The sequence below is a fragment of the Syngnathus leptorhynchus genome, chromosome 17 (genome assembly GCF_054491065.1).
Source record: "Syngnathus leptorhynchus isolate UIUO chromosome 17, UIUO_Slep, whole genome shotgun sequence".
Taxonomy (NCBI): Eukaryota; Metazoa; Chordata; class Actinopteri; order Syngnathiformes; family Syngnathidae; genus Syngnathus; species Syngnathus leptorhynchus.
The window spans coordinates 3606364-3627545 of NC_141211.1; the positions used below are offsets into that span (position 1 = coordinate 3606364).

At 44.3% G+C, this 21182-nt stretch overlaps 4 protein-coding genes across 5 annotated transcripts; 1 reads left to right on the forward strand and 3 right to left on the reverse strand.

Annotated features, from left to right (window-relative positions):
• Positions 1 to 957: 957 nt before the first annotated feature.
• On the reverse strand, positions 958 to 4039 carry prr7 (proline rich 7 (synaptic)). The gene is made up of 3 exons (XM_085935060.1): positions 3933 to 4039; positions 2575 to 3213; positions 958 to 1756 (listed from the first exon to the last, which is right to left on the reverse strand). The coding sequence occupies exons 2-3, from the start codon at positions 2912 to 2914 to the stop codon at positions 1233 to 1235; spliced, it is 864 nt and encodes a 287-aa protein (XP_085791186.1). The 5' UTR covers positions 2915 to 3213; positions 3933 to 4039; the 3' UTR covers positions 958 to 1232.
• Positions 4040 to 6358: 2319 nt separating this feature from the next.
• Positions 6359 to 15373, reverse strand: grk6 (G protein-coupled receptor kinase 6). 2 transcript variants are annotated; one of them, XM_085935057.1, is made up of 16 exons: positions 15093 to 15373; positions 12330 to 12425; positions 11678 to 11790; positions 11012 to 11089; positions 10813 to 10913; positions 10546 to 10638; positions 10162 to 10225; positions 9471 to 9611; positions 8124 to 8314; positions 8011 to 8048; positions 7856 to 7945; positions 7566 to 7774; positions 7350 to 7487; positions 7134 to 7271; positions 6918 to 7052; positions 6359 to 6742 (listed from the first exon to the last, which is right to left on the reverse strand). In XM_085935057.1, exons 1-16 carry the CDS (start codon positions 15142 to 15144, stop codon positions 6692 to 6694), a joined length of 1728 nt encoding a protein of 575 aa, XP_085791183.1. In that variant the 5' UTR covers positions 15145 to 15373; the 3' UTR covers positions 6359 to 6691. The 2 variants fall into 2 exon arrangements, with proteins under 2 accessions (XP_085791183.1, XP_085791184.1); XM_085935058.1 differs by having other exon boundaries at positions 6914 to 7052.
• Positions 15374 to 16520: 1147 nt separating this feature from the next.
• nop16 (NOP16 nucleolar protein homolog (yeast)) lies at positions 16521 to 18780 on the forward strand. Its single transcript, XM_085935062.1, has 5 exons — positions 16521 to 16738; positions 17006 to 17114; positions 17407 to 17467; positions 17545 to 17651; positions 18131 to 18780. The coding sequence occupies exons 1-5, from the start codon at positions 16632 to 16634 to the stop codon at positions 18266 to 18268; spliced, it is 522 nt and encodes a 173-aa protein (XP_085791188.1). The 5' UTR covers positions 16521 to 16631; the 3' UTR covers positions 18269 to 18780.
• On the reverse strand, positions 18615 to 20705 carry arl10 (ADP-ribosylation factor-like 10). Its single transcript, XM_085935061.1, has 4 exons — positions 20401 to 20705; positions 19558 to 19735; positions 19298 to 19473; positions 18615 to 19212 (listed from the first exon to the last, which is right to left on the reverse strand). The coding sequence occupies exons 1-4, from the start codon at positions 20536 to 20538 to the stop codon at positions 19039 to 19041; spliced, it is 666 nt and encodes a 221-aa protein (XP_085791187.1). The 5' UTR covers positions 20539 to 20705; the 3' UTR covers positions 18615 to 19038.
• Between the last annotated feature and the right edge of the window lie 477 nt (positions 20706 to 21182).

The following is a 21182-nucleotide window of genomic DNA, read 5'->3' on the forward strand; positions in this document are numbered from 1 at the left end:
ACCTTTTTTTTTTTTTTTACTGTCCACTGTTGGTGATGGATTTTCAGAACATGGAAGTGGCGTGCCAGTACCGACCGGGCCGAGTCCTTCAACATGGAGAAAGAGGTCGTCTGGTGGAGACCATGCAGTTCCCTTCAGGTGCCATGGCAACGGCAATTCGGCACAATGGAGACGTTCTGGATGAAATAGACTCTTTTGAGTCAATTAGCGTCCTCAGTGACTGGAGAGTGTGCTTCAGCTTGGATGGGGGTTCTCAAATTGTGGTCTGGGGACCCCTCCTCCCCAGAGGTCCGCGGGTCACAGGTAAGCTGGAGCCAAACCAAACCTCACTTTCACACTATAAGGCCTTTTAATGTTAATAAATGTATGTTAATATTGTATTTTTGCTCCTGAGAATTTTGTAGTTTGACTACTCTTAGGTGGGCTTGTTAAATTATTTTTTTTGTTTCGATATGAATAAAAGGGATAGGCAAAATGAAACCAAATTTAATCTTACACTCCTTTTTTTTTTTTCCTTTATTGCTCACAATTTTACATTGGAATGACTAATGATAAGCTAATTGTTTTGGTTAATGATGAGTAAATAGGAATTTTCAGTGGGTGTTCCCACCGGAAGCGGAAACAAGTTTTTACAAGTCGAGGCCGCGTGTGCGCTCAACTACTGCAAGATTTGGAAGTTTTTATGATCGCGCACACGAATATGAATGAAATAAATGGACCGCCTGTTCTAAACTATTTGCAAGTTCAACAAGTATGCATTGCTGGACGTATTTGGACGGCGATTGCCTCGAGGAAAGTCGCGTTGGAATCAGCTGATTGTCATCCACACACCTGACGAGTGACAGGTAAGGATGTTGTGAATCATTTTATCACTGAATTGCTTTTGATGAAATAAGGTGCGTGCATGACTCATTGAAAAGTTAATTGTAGATTTTGTGTTTTAACTTGTGTAGCATTTGGAAGTTTAATGATCACAAATGTGAATGTGGACAAAATAGTGAATTACATTCAATCGCCAACGAACTATGTTGAACTCAGAGGAGGAGACCTTAATATAGAAATTAATAGCTTTAGTTTAAAAAGAAAAATTGTATTATCGCCATCTTGTGGCATCCATAAGCAAATACAAACTTGAATTGCAGATTTTTGCTTTTTATGGCATGGCAGGGTTTGGCCCTTAAATTGTCACTTGTGAGGGGTCCCCGGACCCAAAAACTTTGGGAACCCCTATCCTAGACGGCGGTGCTGCGCCCCAATCGGGGGAACGCCGCGGGGAGACCGCAACTGTGCTCCAGTCCTCGTGTCCCGTGGCCCCCGATCCCCCCAGTGAACCCGACCTGTAGTCCCCGCCCTCGCCGTCCATCGCCTCCAGTCCTGGTGTCGCGACGGGGCATTGTTGCCGTGGCGACGCCCGGTGGCACCGGGCCGTACGGGTTGAACGGCTTCAGGTCCACGTTGGCGAGGAGGTGGCCTAGCGTGTCCCAGCGTTGTGATGAAGGCAAACGGATGAGGGAGGAGTAACCCCGCTCGGGGAACACGCAAGACCTCGCCGACCTCTGCGGAGGAGGGGTCTTGCGTGTCTCTGCGCTCGGGTCCTGGTGGTCCCGGAGAGAGGAGGGCGCGACCCGAAGCGGCGCGAGTTTGGAGTAGCCGCCGCCCCCTCGTGGTTCTACCAGGACTTCGGCGTATGGGGGCGGAGGGTCCTCCATCAGCACGGCTTCCTCGTAACAGGGCGGGTTCTCGAGCAGATCTGCTTCTGAAACAGCCAATCAAATAAACCACTAAATGGATTTTTTTTTCTCGACAGTGAGAGAACTTGAGTCAACCTATTTCGTCGTTCATAATTAACTTGTATTGCTGACAGGGCACTTTTCTAAATCCTACAGAGTCATGATTCCATTAGTCGTGTTGGGATTTTCCATGAGTCAGCTCATTAGCAGCATTCCCACGTGTTGTCATTTACCTTGAAAATCTCGAACAAGTGAGAAGACAAAGAAACGAACAACACGCTAAAGAAATCAACACTCTGCGCCCACGCACACACCTCAGCATCGCGGTGCCCGCTTTGTTGCTGGCATCCGCCCGCCGTCGTATTTATATCGGGCCTTGGCGTTTGAATTCAAGGCGAGCATCTGTTTTGTTGAGCTGTTGCCACGGACGCGCTGGTTATTGTCATATTTATGGATGCGGGCAAAACAACGTGCGAGATCTTAGTGTTGGCGATCATGCTTGGGAAGCTTTTGTGCATGTGATGATGTCATTTTGCTCACACACAGAAAAATATAAATAAATCATTCAAAGGTCAGCCAGGAATGTGTCCTGAATGGTTGTAAAAAAAAAAAAAGTCTTGTTGGCTCGAGCTCAGCTGCTTCTTCCTTTTGAGTCGTCGTGCTGCCTGGTTACTGAAACCTCTTCATCAGTCGCGCTCTGACGCCATAGCAGACACCTTTCTTCTTTTTTTTGTGCTTTTTCTTATTTACTGGCACCACTGGCTGCAGCTGATGCTGTTTTGTTTTCTGTGCATCTTTTCGTGGTGCAAAAGAAGAATCACGTCACCAAATTCCAACCACTTACCCGGCACGCTAACCCAGTTTGCTTCCGGCAAGGGGTGAGAGACCTGAAGCGGAACAGGTGGCGGCTCCCGCGGTATCGGCTGCCGGGGCGGCGACGGCACCGGCGGTATCGGTGCCAGGGGCGACTGCGGAAGAGGTACCGAAACCGGGACGGCGGGACATCCCGGCGTCTCCGTCTCCACCGCCCGGAGGCGGCGCTCCCTCAGATGAGCCTCGCCGCGGCGCTTGAGACGACGCTGCAGGACGCTGCAGAAACAGCACAGCATGACCACCAAGGCCCACACCAACCAGAAGCCGGCGAAACAGGCCAGGAAGGTGGACGTGCCCCGGGACATCACCATGGCGGGGACGGACGACTGAACGCTGAGACACCTTAAATGACATCCATGAATGTCAATGAAGTTCAGGAAGCCTCAAACCAGGCCAAACTCCACAGGCTTGAAAGTCACATCTTGTCTTCTATACCACACTTGACACCCAGTGGATTCATTGTCTTGAGAGTCTAACGGTTGCGAGGCGGTGAGGGAATCCATTCTTCAGGCATTCATCCACTTGATGGCGGCGGCGCCGACCCGAGTCGGTCGGGGTGCCAAATTCTTCCGCTTCGGACCCCGGCGGGATGCTCCGGCCTCACGCAGCTCTACAGAAAGACACGCAGAAGATGGTCGTAGGAAAGGAAAAACGACACGTGAACCGGATTTCTGGCTACACCTTTTGTTTCCATGGCAACGCAATATCAAAACAAAAGCAAGGTTGTTGTTGTTGTTTTTTTAACTCTCAGCAAACGTTTCATTTATTTGCTGGATTTTCAGAGAAGACAATCTCAGGCAGTTGGAAATATAAAGTCCTGCAAGTTTAATGCAAACCATCATCTTTACTCAAGCACCTTAAATAATGTGGGAATAAAAAGGAAGGAATCTAAGCAGAATTATGTAGGAGCTGCGATTATGCAAGTGTTGACTTGAAGAAGGTGTGCCTAATAAATTGACATTTGAGCAGAATTTCCTTAATGACTCCACTCAGCGAGTAAAACCAAGATGACATTCTGCCTCGACAAAATCACATGCTGATTATTAGACAATTTGTCTTCACATTAAAAAAATGCAGCCCCTACATTTGATAAGATTAATTGCAAGGCACACAACAGTTACTTTTAATTGATTTGCAACGGTGAGAAAAATAAATTCTGCATTGCGGAGGTAAATTACAAATACACCGTCAATAATATTTAAAAAAAAAACAAAAAAAACTAAATGACCCGTTTGGGTTGTTTTTAATCTGCGCGATTCTTATGAGCGCAACAAGGTTAAATAAATGAAATGGTAGGTTTTTTTTTTCCCAATCGGCAGGTAAACGCACCTTGTTTCGTGCAGCTTCCACCACCGCGGTTATCTTGCGTCGTGCTGCGCTCGCTGGTCAAAGCTGAAAATGAGGAGGCGCGCACGAGCGAGCTCACCTCTTCTCTCTCTCTCTCCGCCGCTGCTCCTCCTCCTCCGAGAACCTCCTTCCTCTGCCCACGTTCTCTCTGCTTCGTGACGCCGTCTTTCCGTACCGACGACGGGAATACTGATGGGGTTGATTGGGGGGGAGGGTTCCAGGGGCGCACTATTTGGCAAGCACCAGACACACATTTGGGGATGTATCAGCAAAAACAGTAGGAGCTTGCTATTTTGGTCCTATTATGATGCTTATTATTATACACAGCACAGATGGCCACTTAATGAGAGCATTTACCTTGGTAGGTGCTGCCAGTTTGGTTAGCAACTGTTATGCTCGCCTTTTTTTGTTTTATTTATAAATATTTTCTCGAGCATGAAAACAAGCTCTGATTTTCTTTCCCCCCCTCTCCCCATGAAAACTAGTTAAAGGTGTAACCAACGTATGACGCACGCACATCATTGACGGCCCTTTGCTAACATTGTTGCCATGCTGAACACTGACGCCCGTTGTCCTGCCGTCATAAAGATCAGTCTGTTCATCCGTCTGCACAGACACACAGGCGGGACAGTAAAAATCCCATACTCGCATTTTTTTCCAGTCAAAATGTCCTTACAAGCAGACAGAAATATTCCAGGGTCACGGGACCAAAGGGAAATTTTTCCATTCGGGCACTTATTGTGTTCTAAAACTTAAGCACAAATAAATAGCGATCAATGTACGTTTATGCTAAAAATAGTCATCGGTGAAAGCCCCTTAATGCCACTAGCATTGTTAGCGCTCGCTCTCGCCGCGACTGCTCATGCTGACCTCAAGCAGCGTAGTCATCTCCTTTGAGTCATTTGATCTCTTTTGACTTTTTTCCCCCACGTTTGATGCCAGGAAGTATCTGTTACTCCATTGTCAAGGACGGGCAAAGATCCAAAGCCACTTTCAAGTGATGTCGTCGCATCATACTGACTGAAAAACACCATCACGCCAGAACGGATGTTCTTAACATAGACGTCTTTTGTCTCGTAGTGGGGTAGACTTTGATTGACAGGCGACCTTTAAACTTTACAAACCCCCCCAAGCTATGTCCCTCAGACCACCCGCGTGTGACTAGATGAGTCGAACGGTGATTAGCGAAGTTGTCGTTCCCCAAATCCCTTCCTACACTCGGTGGGCCGTCGTGTCGGAAAACGATGAGGGATGTTGGAATCAAAACACGCGTGCGTCTCTTTGTCACGTAATGCTTTCATCGAGATGCCTCGGTTACTTTGAGTTGCCGTGGCAACAACAGGAGAGGATGAAAGAGAGGAGGAGGAAGATGATACCAACACGTTTGCTTGAGTCGCTTTCGAGTTAGGTAATGGTTTAATAAATATTATCCTGATTACCATAACAGGAAATTTCATGTTATATTGATTTCAATACAACTGTTATGTATGATGACACATTCAATTGAATGATTACAAATATTTGGTATAGTTCTATAAATAAATGACAATTTCATGATCTAATTCAGGCGTGTAAAAAAAAATGTCAACTCAAGAATATAACATGCATCAAACATTTTTTTTTTTACCGCCGTCAGTGCTGCTCAGATTTTCCTAGTAAATCAAAAAGCGTGTCAAACCCCGCTGAGGCCTGAAAGCCTCTCGCTTCATTTGCACACTCAAGCCTCCTGTGGTGTAATTGCTGCTCATTTTGCGTCTGTGCCGCCGTGATGAGGCCCAGCAGGGTGTCTCGTCCCGATTGTAAATGATCTGCCGCGAGCAAGCCTTCTTAACGTTTTACTGCGACTGGATATGTGTTGAACTTGAGGGGATCTGGGATTTTATTTGGCCCAGTAAAAAAAAAAGAACATGAACGAGAGCAGGAACTCCGCAATAAGCATTTGAACATCCTGATCTCCAACACACTGTCGCCCTCTGGTGGCCGCACGCTATATGACCAGTGGAAGAAGCGCCAAAGGAAGAAATTTAGAAGACAACAGAAACCGTGAGAGGAGAGCTGGCACTGAGATTTTTTTTTTAAGCATGTGTTTTAATAAGTTAAAATAGGGTTTAGAAAGTTTAAATGCGCTTAAAGCAGGATGGGGAAGGGGTAAACAACAAAAAAGATTTCTACAGATTGTGGGAGGGTCTGGAACATATTGCCCATGATGAACTATTTTAATACGTATATTTCTATAAATATATATATATACACATTCTGTACAGTTGCATCCCATAGAGTACATCAAGTGGAGGCCATTTTCTCTGTTGTGGAAAAAAAAAAAAGTAGATTTGTATATAAAAACATCTGTGGGCTTCACTTTCTTTTGGTGAAACCAAAAATAAAAGACACACAAAGTAAAAGTTAAGTAAAGTTGGTCACTGCACAGTCTTCAGTCACTTGTTTTATTCCCTGGAAAATTGGAAGAAGGCTTTACCTTCTCTACTAAGTATTATTGTCACTAGTGCCCTCCAGCAAGGCACTTTTCTGTCTTCTCCCCCAGCAGGTAATTGTTCCGTTAGTCTTTTTCCGGGGAGGGAAAAAGCCTCGGCTTAATTTTTTTTTTTTTTTTTTAAATAATAAAACGCATCACTATTATGGCTATGATGTAAATACATTCGGACATTTCAAGATCGACTATCTTCCAAATAGAAATGTGCAAAAGGTTGTAAACAAATATGGTGTGTGTATGCGTGTATGTGTCACAGCCTGGTTGGCTCCTCGTCACTGTCGCTGCAGTTGCCACAACACTCCTGCAGGGGGCAATACAGTAGGACAGGGAGTGAGAAACTTGCCAACACTTGTTATACTGAAGTGCAATTTTGGTGACTGAGTGAAAACAAACTAATACTAAAAATATATATTTTTAAATAAACTAAAAAGACATTTAAAAAAACCAAGTAATTCAAATTATTAGTGCTCACCCACCTGTCTGCCAAATAGCCGCTGCAAGAGTCCTTGCTTGGGGGGCGGAGACGGCTGCCCTCGCCAGTCCAGATCCGGGGGAACCGTACCGTCCGGATAAAAAACGTTAAGCTCTGTGAAACATTCTGTCTCGATCATCTGCAGCGCAAAAAAACCAAAAGTTTTGAATGAGATTTCTTTTTTATTGACTGTTTTTTTTAAAAAAGAAAAAAACTTTACCTCATCCTGCCAGGGAATGGAAATGCTACCCGTTGACACTTTACTATAGAAGGACTCGTCTTTGGGTTCCAGTTCCACGCCTTTGACGGTGGAGAATTGCTCAATGTCCAGCACGTCTTTACAGTAGATGGCCTGTGGCTGGAAACACGACACGCTTGAACGCGCTTGTCAACTTTTTGCAGCGGTGTGAAGGCTTGATTTATTCGAACGACTTACATCAGGAATGAAAGGCGCCGGCAACATTCCCGCCTCCAGCCTTTTGAAATTGATGGAGTGAAAGATGGGGTGTGCTTTGACCTCTGAAGCCCCGCCTCCCTGGCAGCCCAGTCTCCCCTTGGGGTCTTTGGCCAGCAGCTGGAAATCACAAAAGTAAACTGAGGACGTTCGTTGCCACAATCACAAAAAAAAATTCCCCCCTATGCGTCCACTCACCGCTTTACAGAGCGACTCGGCCTCTTGGGAAAACTTTGCCGAGTATTCTTCTTGCACCTCCTTCACCAAGCGCTCCACCTCTTCCCGCTTGATCTTTTTCTTCCTCTGCTGGAAGGGCGACTGGCCCTCGATCATCTCGTACAGCAGGCAGCCCAGCGCCCACCAGTCGGGGCTGAAGGTGTAGCATTCGTTGGTCACCACTTCCGGAGCTGGAAGCACCACAAAAGCCCAAAGACTTAGACCACCAGAGCTGCCATTTTGGTTTCCGGTGGAGGCTGTGTTCTTCTTACCCATGTATCCTACCGTTCCTACCCGGCCCCGTATGGTCTGACCTTCTGGCACGTGCACGGCCAGACCCAGGTCCGATATCCTGATGTGTCCTTAAAAAAAGTCACACAAAATAACCATCACTCCCAAATCTGCCATTGATGAAAATCAAACTCACCATGGTCGTCCAGCAGGATGTTTTCAGGTTTCAGGTCCCTGTGTGACAGAAAGACCAGATGAATATAAGCCCAAACTAGGTTAGGTACAGGTGAGCTTTGGGCAGGCCCTCACCTGTAGACAATGTGCTCCCTGTGCAGGTCTTCGAGGCCACAGCAGATCTCGGCCGAGTAGAAGACGGCTCTCCTCTCGTCAAAGCCCGCCTCGCCCATGTGGTAGATGTGGAACTTGAGGTCGCCGCCGTTCATGAGCGTCAAAACGAGACATAAGGTGTCTTTGGTTTCATAGGCGTACGCTAAGCTCACCTTGAGACAGGGGGGGGGGGGGGGGGAATTGATGAAAAATGGACTTGTTAGATGCTCATATGCAAATACTTTGGTTTCTGGGATACCGCTAAGGATTATTTTTAATCAATTAACATGGAACTTTCCGCTTCAACAGAGTAGCGATTCTTTTCCGAACTCGCGAATTGAAAAAAAACAATAAGACACACTTTGTGTATTGATGTGATACCAAGCAAGGCGCCCTAGGCTAGCGGCCATTAAGGTCTTCAAATTCAGTTCATCCAAATTTTGAAAATGGATCCACTTTTCCTTTTTTATACTCGTGACCACGTCGTACAAAGAGGAATTTGTTGGTCGCGTGTTAAAACAAATGCTATGTGTGCGCCAGTGAATGAATTCATTGACTATATCCGGCCCACATCAAGGAAAGCACGCAGATAGAGAATAGAAAGGGTTCTAAAATGGATCCCTGAGGTACACCTGGAACGAATTGGGCAGCTGACCTTTTGTTTTTCCCCATCGCTATGTAACTTGTCCGTACTTCAGGTAGATCAAATAGTATTTCTTGTCAACAAGGGTTCGAAATGTACCAAGCAGATACCATGTCGAGGTGTTTACTAAACTTCCTAAGCCCAAAAGCGATCCTCACTGAGGGGACACTTTGTGCATTTGAATTAAGATTTGGGGAATTTTCTTTGAGTTAACAAAATAGGATGATCTATCATCATGCCCGGAGCGACTGCATTATGATCAAGTCTATTTTATTTATGATTTTTTTTGCTGTGGATACCCTTCCTCGGGCTGATGCCCTTCAGTCCCTCTCCGTTTGCACACCACTGTATGTTGCCATTAAAACGAACTGAGGCTCTCTTTGATCTCTTCAGAAGAAGTATGCAATGTGACAATCTAGACTGTGTTTTGTTAGCATCGTGAGAGCCAAGCAGACATCGCTTAAGGTTGGATATGGCCCATCATGCGGACCCGACCTGCAGGTTGCATTCAAACGAATTGCCTTTAACACAAAGAGATGGATTGAAAATGAATCAAAAGTGGTTAGCCAACACTCCCTCCCTTTCGCAAAACCAATAGCTTGTCACGTTGAGAAATTGAACCATTATAAATACGTTATTTGTGTTAGAACGTACGAAGCAAATGTAGAAATAACCCGACGGCTCACCACAAATCTACTGTTGACTTTCTCCAGGATCTGCTTCTCGTTAAGCGCCATGGATTCGCCTTTGCGCTTCTTGATCCTCTTCTTTTCCAGTTTCTTGCAGGCGTACATTTTGCCCGTGGCCCGTACCTGACATGCACACACCTGCAAAAAAAAAAAAAGGTAACGTACAGAACTCGGCTAGCTTAATGAGGGCAAGTGTGAGGCAACAAACTGACACATATTTATTTTCATGGCAGCATCTGCGTGCACGAGCTAATTAAATGACTTCATTGGAAGCCGGCGGGCTGGCTTCTAAGAATTCGTCCACGAGCTAACAAGGTGATCTTTTTGGTGGCAAAGTGGAATAATACATCCCTTGTAGTCTTTTCTCAAGACCCTGTGTTGGTACGTAAAACACAGCACAAACAGATAACCCATTGAGAGGTCAAACGAGCTTCGGGGCAACTTATAGAGTCCCGCCATTATCTTTATGTTAAAGGGAAGAAGCGCAACCTGGTGGATGAATGGGAGCTTTGATCTGCTCCTGTTTGAATAGCAATTAAAATCGCTCTAATTGATTTTGTATATTACAGCATGTTATATTTAGATTTTTTGCTATTCATACAGGATTATATTTAAAAATATATATATTTTAATATTTTTATATTATTATATTCTTTTTTTTTTTTTTAACACCGTGGCAACAACTTACCTCTCCAAATCCGCCTTTCCCTAAAACTCTGTACTGCCTGAATGTATTCTTTGTCACTGGTTGCCTGGAAAACACAAAGGAACACGCAGTCTAAAATGACCTTTTGAACCATAGCGATCCACAACTCTTGATTATTTTTCTGCAAACGTCACATTATTCCAGGGAGCTTTTTTGCAACGACAAGTTGGGCCCTTCCCCACGTGAACGACGTGCACCCGCACGCCCGCCTTAAGCATGTTCTCGCCTCACTTCCCGTAATTCGCGTCACCTTGAAAGCTCTGACATGACACAACGCATCTGCAGACCAGAACCGTGCCTTGTTGTTGCGAAAGTCACTTGTGTTTTTTTTTTTTGATGACTTATGCACATAACTTGGGCTATTACCTCTCCAGCCACTTCCACTGGAGAAACCTGTTGTAGTACATGCTATCGAGGTAGTCGCTGAAGGGCGCCACGCTCAGGAAGTCGTGGATCAGTCTGCGAAGAAAATACAGCATTGAGTAAAAGTTTAGTTGAAAACGACCTAAAACATGGACATCCCCACACTTAATCTTTAATACTGTTTCCATACATTAGTGGGTGCTGCTGTTTTGGTTAGCAACAGAATTCAAATGGTGTTGCAATTTATAAATTTTTCCGGTGTGCTTTTACTTGGTGGAGTCCTTGAAGAGCTCCTTGCAGGCCTCCTGCTGCAGCCGCTCGCCACACCTGGCCACCGTGTTCTCGTCCACCTCGGGAACGTGGTCCTCCGACTGTCAGTTCACAAGAGAATCAGATGTAATTTAGGAAGAAACCAAAAATATTTGAAGGACTAAAACAGGACAAAACATTTGAGATGATGGCGGTGGACCTTTGGACTGAAGAAGACATCGATGAGTTCTTGACCGCATTCCTTCCTCTTCTCATCTGGCGCCACCTCGTACTCGGCCTACAGAGGACACGTGTGAACGAATTTTACCATTATATATTATTAGGACCAAAACTGAATCTTCATATTATACATTATAACAAGCGCAATTATTGTAGTGACCAACAGATGGCGGCATAAAAAAGATGCCAGCCAATAGAAGCAACCGGGTCTGACTGCCATTAGATTTATGAAGCAACCGACTGCATCCAGCACTTGGATGGCCCAGTCTGCTCGGAAGCCCGCAAAGTGCTTCCTCCGCGTAAGCTAACGAGCCAGCCAGCCAACGAGCAAACGCTAAGTGACAACGGAGACGCCGCTTGCGTTCTCCTTTTACCATCTCCGTCTCCTGGCGGACAGGAAGCGGTCACGAGGAGGCTTGGAGGAGACCTTTAATGCGAGCCGCTGAGAGCCGTTAAAGCCGACCGGTCAGGCCGGAGCCTCGCTGACGCGCATCAACAACCGCCTTCACTCCATCTCAATAAAAACCTCGGGACCCTTATAATTTGTAGGATAGTGTATGTACTTGGCATTAATGGGCAGAGACACAAAGATCAATTTTTGGATAATAAGACAACATTCTGAACAGCTAGTTCCAAAACAACTTACCACGGCATCCAGAAATTTGACGCAGCGCCTCAACTCGGGTCGGGTGTCGCAAAACTGCCGGAAGAGCAAGCGACCTATGGGCTGACGTTCGCAAAGGCTGCTGTAGTCTTTTTCTGTTGGAGGACCAGAAAGGGGGAAAAAAAGAATTAAGTTTAGGCTACATTGTTCTCTCAAATATCAGTGATGTCATCCCAGAGCGACCATTCTGAGGATCTGTGGAGTAAAACTTCCAATGGCGAGTCTGAACCCACCTGAAGAGTTCTTTAATTGCGCAACATTTGTGATGTCATACGATTATAAAAAAAAAAAAAAAAAAAAGAAGAACCAAACGAGGAAGTTGACAGTTTCCTGCCCACGTCTTTCTCAAGAGCGTGTAAGATACTCTAGCTTTCGTAATAACAGACACGCTGAGGTGTACCTCGACACGCGTGGGGAGAACGTTTAGACACGGCAACGTTTCTCGTGTCCTCAAAATACTTCCTTCCTGCCTCGCTCAGTCATAAGGTAGTCATTTGACTCATTCAAATTCAAAGGCCATTTGCATGGCAGCCTTCCATGCTGTTACATGGACTGCTGCTCCAAATCGGTTTTGCCGGTCCACATTTTGAAACGGCTCCAATGTATTTTTTAACGACCTGCTTTTTGTGCTTACCGGTGGCTTGTCGCAGCTCTTCGCACAAACTAATGTGGGGGAACTGCAGCATCTGTTTCCACTTCTTGCTCTTTCCTTTCCGGTTTCCACCGCCGCCTGCAAACAACAACAAGGCAGACAATATGAATTATTCATATCAAATACTGTCGACCATGTTTATTAGCGCGTATGAACACTGTAAACAAAACACTTTCATGCGCATATCAAAACGGTCATAATAAGGATAAATCACAAAATTTCAAACAACTGCCATTTTAACAAACACATGCGGCGGCAACACATACAAACAGACAGAGCATATGAATTATTAGTATTCTCTCTCCTACTTTCGGGACCTTATCTGTCTTTTCTTTGGGCTTTTAATCATCCTGCTACTTTTCCAGTACAGCTCAGTGCTGCCAAGCATATTGTGGTACAACGTGGTACTGCATGCAAGTCAAAATTTGGACTGGCTTCTATTCTGCATTGTAAAAAAAAAAATATATCAGACGACAGCTGCGCTAATGTTGAAGTGTGATATATGTAGCTAGCAAACATCGTGGTTGCTAGTTGTGCCTAAGGGATGGACGGAGGATATACGGAGAAAAATATACCGTGAATGTAAACAAGATGTGACAAGTGAGATAAAAGTCGGCAATAGAATGGCGAGGTTGTTTCCTTTTGTGTGGCCGGGGGTGTTAATCAAGATGAACAGCGTGGGAATAAAATCAACAAGACCACCTGAGGAGGTGCTGATGGACTACTGAACTCCAAAGACACTTGAAAGAGTGTCATGGCGTCCTGTGACAGGCCGAGCGCTGCTGGGGGAGAAAAAATATATAGTCGACCCGGGCGACCGCATCGAGGCGGCGCTTCCTGTTTTGTTTCGCTAGCTTTTTACAACACCGCTCGTAAATCTGAGTGACAATCGGCGACAAGCTGAACCCGGCAAATGGGTTTTGGGGGGGAAATTAATGATTTCAAGTGGTGAATTTATGACACAACCGTAAACAAATGTCCAAATTTAATTTCCAATGGAGACAGAAAACAACTGATTGGATTCAGGAGACGCTGGACGGCAGAAAACTAACAAGCGTGCGCATTAATCTTCTTTGGGTTGTAACAAAAAAAATAAAACAAAGCAGTATAATGAAATCTTTTATGCTGAAGTTGATTGAACTCATAAGAACGGCGCCGCTATCGCTAATAGGAAGCATCTTGCCCCGAGGACGATTCAGTCTCGGCCGTTAATGTTGACTAGATTAACGTCAAGTGTACTAACGCAGTTCGGCTTGCACGTGCGGTTCAAGCGCCGTCTAGTTCCTTTTATCCCAAAAATATGAATTATGACCCCATAAATTCATTTCATACAATAAGTTCCCATTGATGTAAAAATAACCAATGAAGGCAAATTCAGCCACATGAAATGGTTTTAAATTGATCATTGTGGAGTTTTTGTAAGCTGAAACGCGGATTTTGAATATAGCCGTTCCTTTTTGTAGTCTGCAAGGTAAACACGGATTTACCTTCGAGACTTTATGTGCTGTCATGTGACTTCCTGGCTCCTTTTGATTGGTGGAATGGAATCATACATCTCTAGTGATTTACGTTGAATTGGCGAAACAGAGTCATGTGACAACACCCGAGGTAGATGTTTCTCTGAGAAACCAAAGCAAATACATTGCGCAAACAATATCGGTAGATATTATTAAGATGGCAATATTGAGGTGGGGTTGCAAGGATTTTGAATAAATTCTCAAATAGCTTTCTATAAACGAGCCAGGCCGTCTTTTGGTGACAGAAAAGTCAAATCAGACATTGCGCGTGTAGCCACAAAGTACAATTTGCTCTCTCTCCACATCCTGTTTCGCAAAGGGTGATGCTGCAACATCGAACCAGGACAAACGCGAGATATTATATTTCACACATAACCTGAGTCATTCTGAGAAAACACTATAATCCTTTGTACAATCAATAAGCGCATGCTAAACAGTCACTTTGTGTATTATATTCGTTTTTAACAGACGGATATGCGAGGGAGGTGACAGGAAATCTTAAATTGCTCAGCTTTCAAATGGAGTTTTGCAGCTGTTGCAATGTCGCCGACAGTTGGAAGAAATGGCCTTTACTAATGAGTCATCGCAATAACAATAACCAGATATTCAATAGTCAAGTCCAACATTCAACGGGGTTATATTAGACTGATTTGAATGACATCATTATCTCAAATCAATAATTGGGTGTGTTTCTTTTTCTTGGTAATAACACAGAAATTGCTCAATTTTCAAATTGAATTCTGCATCTCAGCAACTGTATTGACAGTAAAAGCTAATAAACAAGGAAGACATGGTACTGTGGATTTTAAATGACTATTTCTATGCCGTGTCAATAAATATATAAAAGGCGTTTATTGTAGGAGGGAGCAAAGTTAATCGACTTTCTAATGGAGTTTCACACCACAGTAATTGACAGTTGGAAAACCTGAGCTTTAATACTAATCAGGAACTTAAGTAACTCTCAATGTCTGTGCCGAATTAATAGCTGGGTGTGAATTGATCCGATCGTGTATTGTATAGGTTTTTTTCGTAGCCATAATTGTTAGGGAGGCGACAGCAAAATTTAAATTACTCCGTTTTCAAATGGAGTTCTGCTCCTAAATAGATCGCATCATTCCGTAGTAACTAGTGCGATATAAATGTTTAGTACTCTTAAGGGTTTGTTGTCCGCACACTTTGCCCCCTTTGCAGACGATCGGAGCTATCCATCGGTCATCTCCATCCTCACCTTCTCGTGCTTTCAGTAGCACCGTGTTGGCCACGATGTTCTCCAGCTCCATGTTGGCTCTGTGTCGAATTTAGTAGCGGCGACGCCGGGGTCGTGCTCCGTAGAGCCGAACCGCCACCCACTCCCGGGGCGGATTCGATCTTGTTGAAATGAACACCGTGCACCACCGAGTCCCACTGGAGAGAGAAGATTGAGCCCCTCACTTTCTGCTTTCCCAGCGCAGTCCTGTCCGGTGACATCCGCACTTGTGCGCCCGCCTCCTCCCCTCTCCTCTGCTTTCTCTTCTCTTCTCATCAGTCCTCTCCTCTCCTCCCGCATTTCAAAATAAGACACTGGAAAATTGCACTTCCCTAACTCTTGATTTACAATATTAGTATAAAACGATGACAAATAATCTCTTAAACCAGGTCATAAAACCACCCAGTACTTCAATTTAAAAAATATATATAAATAACAACGAGAGGAAGAAAAATAGTTCTGGTGCATGTATTTATACCCATCTATGAAAACGAGTGACATGTCCCACTGTTTTAAAATTGTACTGATATACAATTTAAAAATACAAAAAGGTCACATTGGTCTATTTCTTTGCATGTATTAGTACAGTCCATTACCACCACTTAGAGTCAAACTGCCAAATGCTCAACCGTTCAGTCACCTTTGTTCTAGTACAGGAACAATTATGCTCTCCTTTTTCTACATGTGGCCCTCGGAGTGGATGAACCGCTTACAAAGCCATGAATCAATAGCTCACGACTCCAGGGCAGATGCTCTTTGCGGCGGGGGATCAATGAACGCACCGCAGCGTTTTTTAAAGGTGCATTAGGAAACACTTTTTACTGTTTACTGCCTCGGCACAAGGCATATGACGGCAGCGGCTCGCACATTGTCAGGTTGATGGAGTTATTGATCTGGTCTTCATTCCAAACTTATAATGCAATATTGAGTGGCTTGTTAATGAGACAGCATCACGTCAGTGGTGCACAGGCCTCACCAGCAAATGGAAAACAGAAGCAATGAGCATTTTTAGTCATATTTCCTATTTAAGACAGCGTTTTAGCTAAATACAATGTCTTGGTGGAGTTGCGATTCGGTTCAGACTGGTTTACATCACGTTTCATGTATTTTTATTATCTATTTTCTTGTCAACTGTTATGCTGTTTCTCTGACATTGCTCTCTACTGTCCTCTACTGGACAAATACTGATCACAAACGATGACGTCAATAATAAATCAATGAAGGGGCGGGGTCTTCTCAGTCACATGACCACAACTGCAGTACGTCCTCGATTGCGAACTCATTTAATAAAACATAATACGTATTTATAGTCATATGAATTTTAAGTATCTGTTTTATCAACAAAAAAGAATATAAAAAAATTAAAAAGGACGGTAAAATAACAGTGGGGTCACATGACCGGAAGTTAAAAAACGTAACGTCCTCTCGCTATTGCACGTTTTTCCACATTGCTAACCACACTTGGAACTGAAATAGTTATCACTCTAATTTAACGGATAAAACATTTTATAATCAATAATCATGGGTAAACTCAAGAAGAATAGCAAAAAGAATACCTTTAACTATAACCGAGACCGCAAGAAACTTAAGAAGAAGTTTATGAAGAAGATCAACCCGAGGATAGAAAAGTAAGCATTGTGACGCCATTAGTATTATTCTTTTGCGATCGTGTTATTACATTTCATTTATTACTTGTAACGTGATAATGACAACGGGTTGTCATATCTAGCGATGCAGCTGATACTGTGTTGTGCTATGTTTTGAATGTATAAAAGCAGTTAGCATGCATGTTAATTTATGCATGAAGTCCCTTTAATAGTTTAAGTTCCGAGTTCGTCAAATCAGTTCCAAGTTCACATGACTTCTGCCTGGAGGCTAATTTGATTGTTGTTCAGTAAATATATAGGTAACGCATGGGATCAAGGAAAGTCCATGGCCAGGAACCTGCGGGACATGGGCTTGGTGTCCGACCCCAACCGCAGTTTTCCCATCAAGAAAGACAGCGTAAGTTCAAATGCAAAGTACAGATAACCCCATCATATGAGCCCCATTGTTATTAATTGCAATGCTTTGTTTTTGCCAGAAGATGGCAAAAAAAGTGTCCAGTTCTTCAAATCTCATCAAAATAAATCTTGCACCAATATAGTATGATAAAAGCACATCCATGTTTCTAAATTGTTATTTTGAAATGGGTTAGTATTGGTCTGAGAAATTGTGTGTGTGTGGGGGGGGGGGGGGGGGGGGGGAGTACGTCTTTGTGAGGCTGATCCAGTCCACGTTTTGAAACCATTACCAGGTCTTCGGATTAAGAAAAGAGAGGAAGGCTCCCGTTGTGGTCAAGCCCTACGTTGTCGCTCGTAAGTTTTGGGGCATAGCGGTGAAGCGGGCCACCTGGTGTCGTGTGTCACAATGTACGTGTCAAATGTGTGAGCAGAGCTGGAGGAGGAGGCCAACCAGTCAACGAATATTACCCCGACGCTGTCGACTGACTTGATTGAGTACGTCCAGCACATGATCCGAGAACACAAAGACAACTACAAGGTGAGGATCCAAAAAAAAAAAAACGATCTTGAGACACTTAAGTGCCAACCTCAGCCCTAAATCAATTATTTGATCCCTGTCATAGTTAAATCATTTTGCATCAAAGTGTATTCCCCCCAAAAAATCCCATTTACTCTTTATTTTAGGGTTTTTTTTTGTGATAAAAACAAAAGCAAGCTATAAATACTGTAAAATACATAGCAATGATTACACAACTTTTGCTAACAGTGTGGAACAAATTTATTCCTCGTGGTTGTTTTCCTTCTTTTCATTCCAAATAAAGCAACCAGAACGGATGGCGTATTGATTACGGCACTTCCAATTGCCGCATTCCCTCGAAAGTTGAATAAATGCACGTTGTTCTCTGAACACTACACGTCTTGTGTCCTTTACAGAAGATAAAAAATGTATTTTAAACATGACCTTTCCCGTGGACAAAATCGGATTGATTTCACTTTTCGTCTCGTTCGACCCCGCAGGCGATGGCCCGCGACGAGAAAAACTACTACCAGGACACGCCCAAGCAGATCAAGAGGAAGATCGAGCAGTACAAGCGCTTCCACGCGCAGCAGCACGCCGACTTTGTCGCCTCTCTCCCCAGCCCCATGTCCCACTGAGCGCTTGATGCCTTGCAAGTAAGAAAAAATAGTTTGTCCTTCACCAGAGGACTTTAAAATGGCATTCCCGATGTTGGTAATGCGCAGAGAATGACTTTTCACAGTTGACCCAGTTTTGTGTTGCTACACAAGGAAATGAAGACATTAGGATGTGTTGGACTTATGTCTCCATATCTGTACACACAAAAAAAAACAAGTGGAAAAGAGACTTTACCTATTTTTATTTTTTTGCTATGGAACTCGTGTATTTTGATGTTTGCGTCTCAATAAAATTGTTTCCCCATACACCAAATTAATGCTTTTTTTTCCCATCAGGAAAACATGAATTGTGCAGTAGGGCAATATGCTGCATAGACACAATATTTTTTTTAATTTTCCACAATTAAAATGCATTTTGACATGTTCATATATACAACAGTTTCTGCAGTCATGAAAATCTTGAGTCCAACCAATGAATAAATTTCCATGGTAACAGCGCATCAAATGGAATAAAACATGACATTAAAAAAAAACCTCATATTTGTGAGTCTTCGCTCAACCATCAGTCTGAGAGGCGATAATAAATATCAAGTGATGGGCTGAACCATGTTTCTTTTTCCAGACTCAAAATATTTACAAATGGCACTGGTGTCTAAACGACAATGTAACATAAGAAAAAAAAAATAAGCGTAAAAATTGCAACACTCAATGTACGAACACTATTATGCAACATTGGACAACACGCTGGACAAAAAAGGTCCACCTTAGGGGGAAGAGAAGCAGCGGCCATATCAAACAAGCTGGAGCAGGAGGTCCTGGAAGGCATCCAGGCCTCTGCGGGAGTTCCTCAGAGCGTTGTCGGAAGCCAACTGGGCAGCCAAGAGGAACAGCTTCCTGTCCTCCACCACCGAGCCCAGAGACAAGGCCTCGTGGAGCTCCGACACGCTCACCGCCTCAGCTTTATCCTAGCAGGAGGCACAAACACAGTCATAGAGGACTTGAATTTTCACTTTCCAGGGACTTTCAAGTGTTTTTATTTTTTTGTCTTGCCTGTTTGTTTCCCAGGACCACCACAGGCAGCCGGGGCTGCACTTGCAGGAGGCGGTGCAGCTCCGATTTTGCCAGCGGGAGCCGGCCGCGATCAGACGAGTCCACCACGTAGACCAGCACGTGAGTTCTGATCAGATACTCGCACCAGTAGCGGCGCAATTCCTCGCCGCCACCAACTGTGAAATGGAGGGGAAAAAGAAACCCTTGTTTTTGCTATCAAGATGTCAGTAAAGCACTACTTTTGTCTAAGCTAATCTTACTTTCTAGGAAGTCTAACTGATAAGCGGGTGCCTTGACGCTGATGAAATTGAAGCCTCGGGTGGGGCGGCAGCGGCCCCTCTCGGCCCCCCCGGGCGTCAGGCCCTGAAGCATGCTGCTCTTGCCTGCTCCGTCCAAGCCGAGCACCAACACCTGGCGCTTTCCGCATTCCTCTTCCTCCTGTGGGTGGAGTAAACGTCAAACCCTTGCGTGAGTTATCAGTGTGGACTTTGCACAGTTTTGCTTCTTTATCGGCGTTACTGTCGAATAGAAACAGTTCAAGGATGATCACAGCGATCACTCTGCAAACGATTGGATGTTTGCCAAGTGAGGTGACGCTATCAAAACATTTGTTAGCTTTGTCTCCTTTGGGGTAAAAACACTCGGCAAATCTTGATACAGTGTTGCCTTGAGATTTTGAGTTAGGTGACTTCGCTTTTATTTTTTCTATTGATAAAAAACAGTATCACTAACCAAGAGAAAAACATACGATGACTAATTTAGGCTATGGACATTGTACTGTTCCTGCTGGTGTGCCCAACTAGGGACAATAAGACTGTCTGCATGTGTTGCCTCATCATTTGTGTTACTCACCTGGTTGTCAAGGCATCACTACATTTTAAATGAGTTTGAGCTGGCTAATTTACACAATGCCATAAGATTGGATGTTATCCAGTTTAGTTAGCAATCGATGAAAAGGTTCTCCTGACTTTTGTTGAGAGAAGTGAGGTCCACCCTGCATGGCAGGACCCTCGCATGCAAATTTCCAAAGATCAAGATTTGAACCAAGAACGCGCGCCCTAAGTCTTGCTGTACCGCGACCAAACAATGGAGTGGTGCCTTACTTCCTTGATGGTGGCGTATTGCGCGTGCGGTGTCCACTTTCGCCTCGGATATAAGTAATTGAAGGCGATGAAGATCGCCGAGCCCAGCGTGGCCACGACGGCGGTCAGCGCCACCGAAATGTGCCGGAGGAGCACCATGTGTGCAGGACCGGCGGCCGTAGCGGAATCGATGCTTCCCGGACGAGTGCGGAGGCCGAATGCCGGCGTTTCAGCCGCCTCTGCTGCGGTTCCTCCCTCGACATGTGACCGTGAGCTCGCAGTATGGTGTTTTTGTTTTTGTTTCCCCAAGAGGCGCAGGATGACAGTGCGGCGTTCAAGTGTTTCGTGTAAATGTGGGCTTCCAATGCGTGCGTTCGGCACAAGGTGCGTTCAAGTTACCTGGACACTAAAACAAACGGGGAATATCTGACTGCACTTGGAACGATTCATCTTCACGTTCATCAAGTGACATTGATTTGCAAATAACGCCAAATAATGAAATAATCCGCTGTTTTTTCCCTCTATTTTATATATGTAATATAATAATTTATATATATTTAGGCATATACATTTTATTTCTGGGGGGGTTTGAATAAAAAAAAGACACTGCCAAATTGTAGTACATACTTTTTAAATAAAAAGTAAATAACAGGTAATTGTTCACGAGAAGGTTCCAAATAAGTAATTGTGCTGGAAACTTGTTCTTTGGTCTACCCATTCCTAGGACATGTTACCCGGAGCAGCTCAACTGACCTCAAATTATGAAGGCGATGCGCAAAATGTCCACGAGCATCCCCATCCTG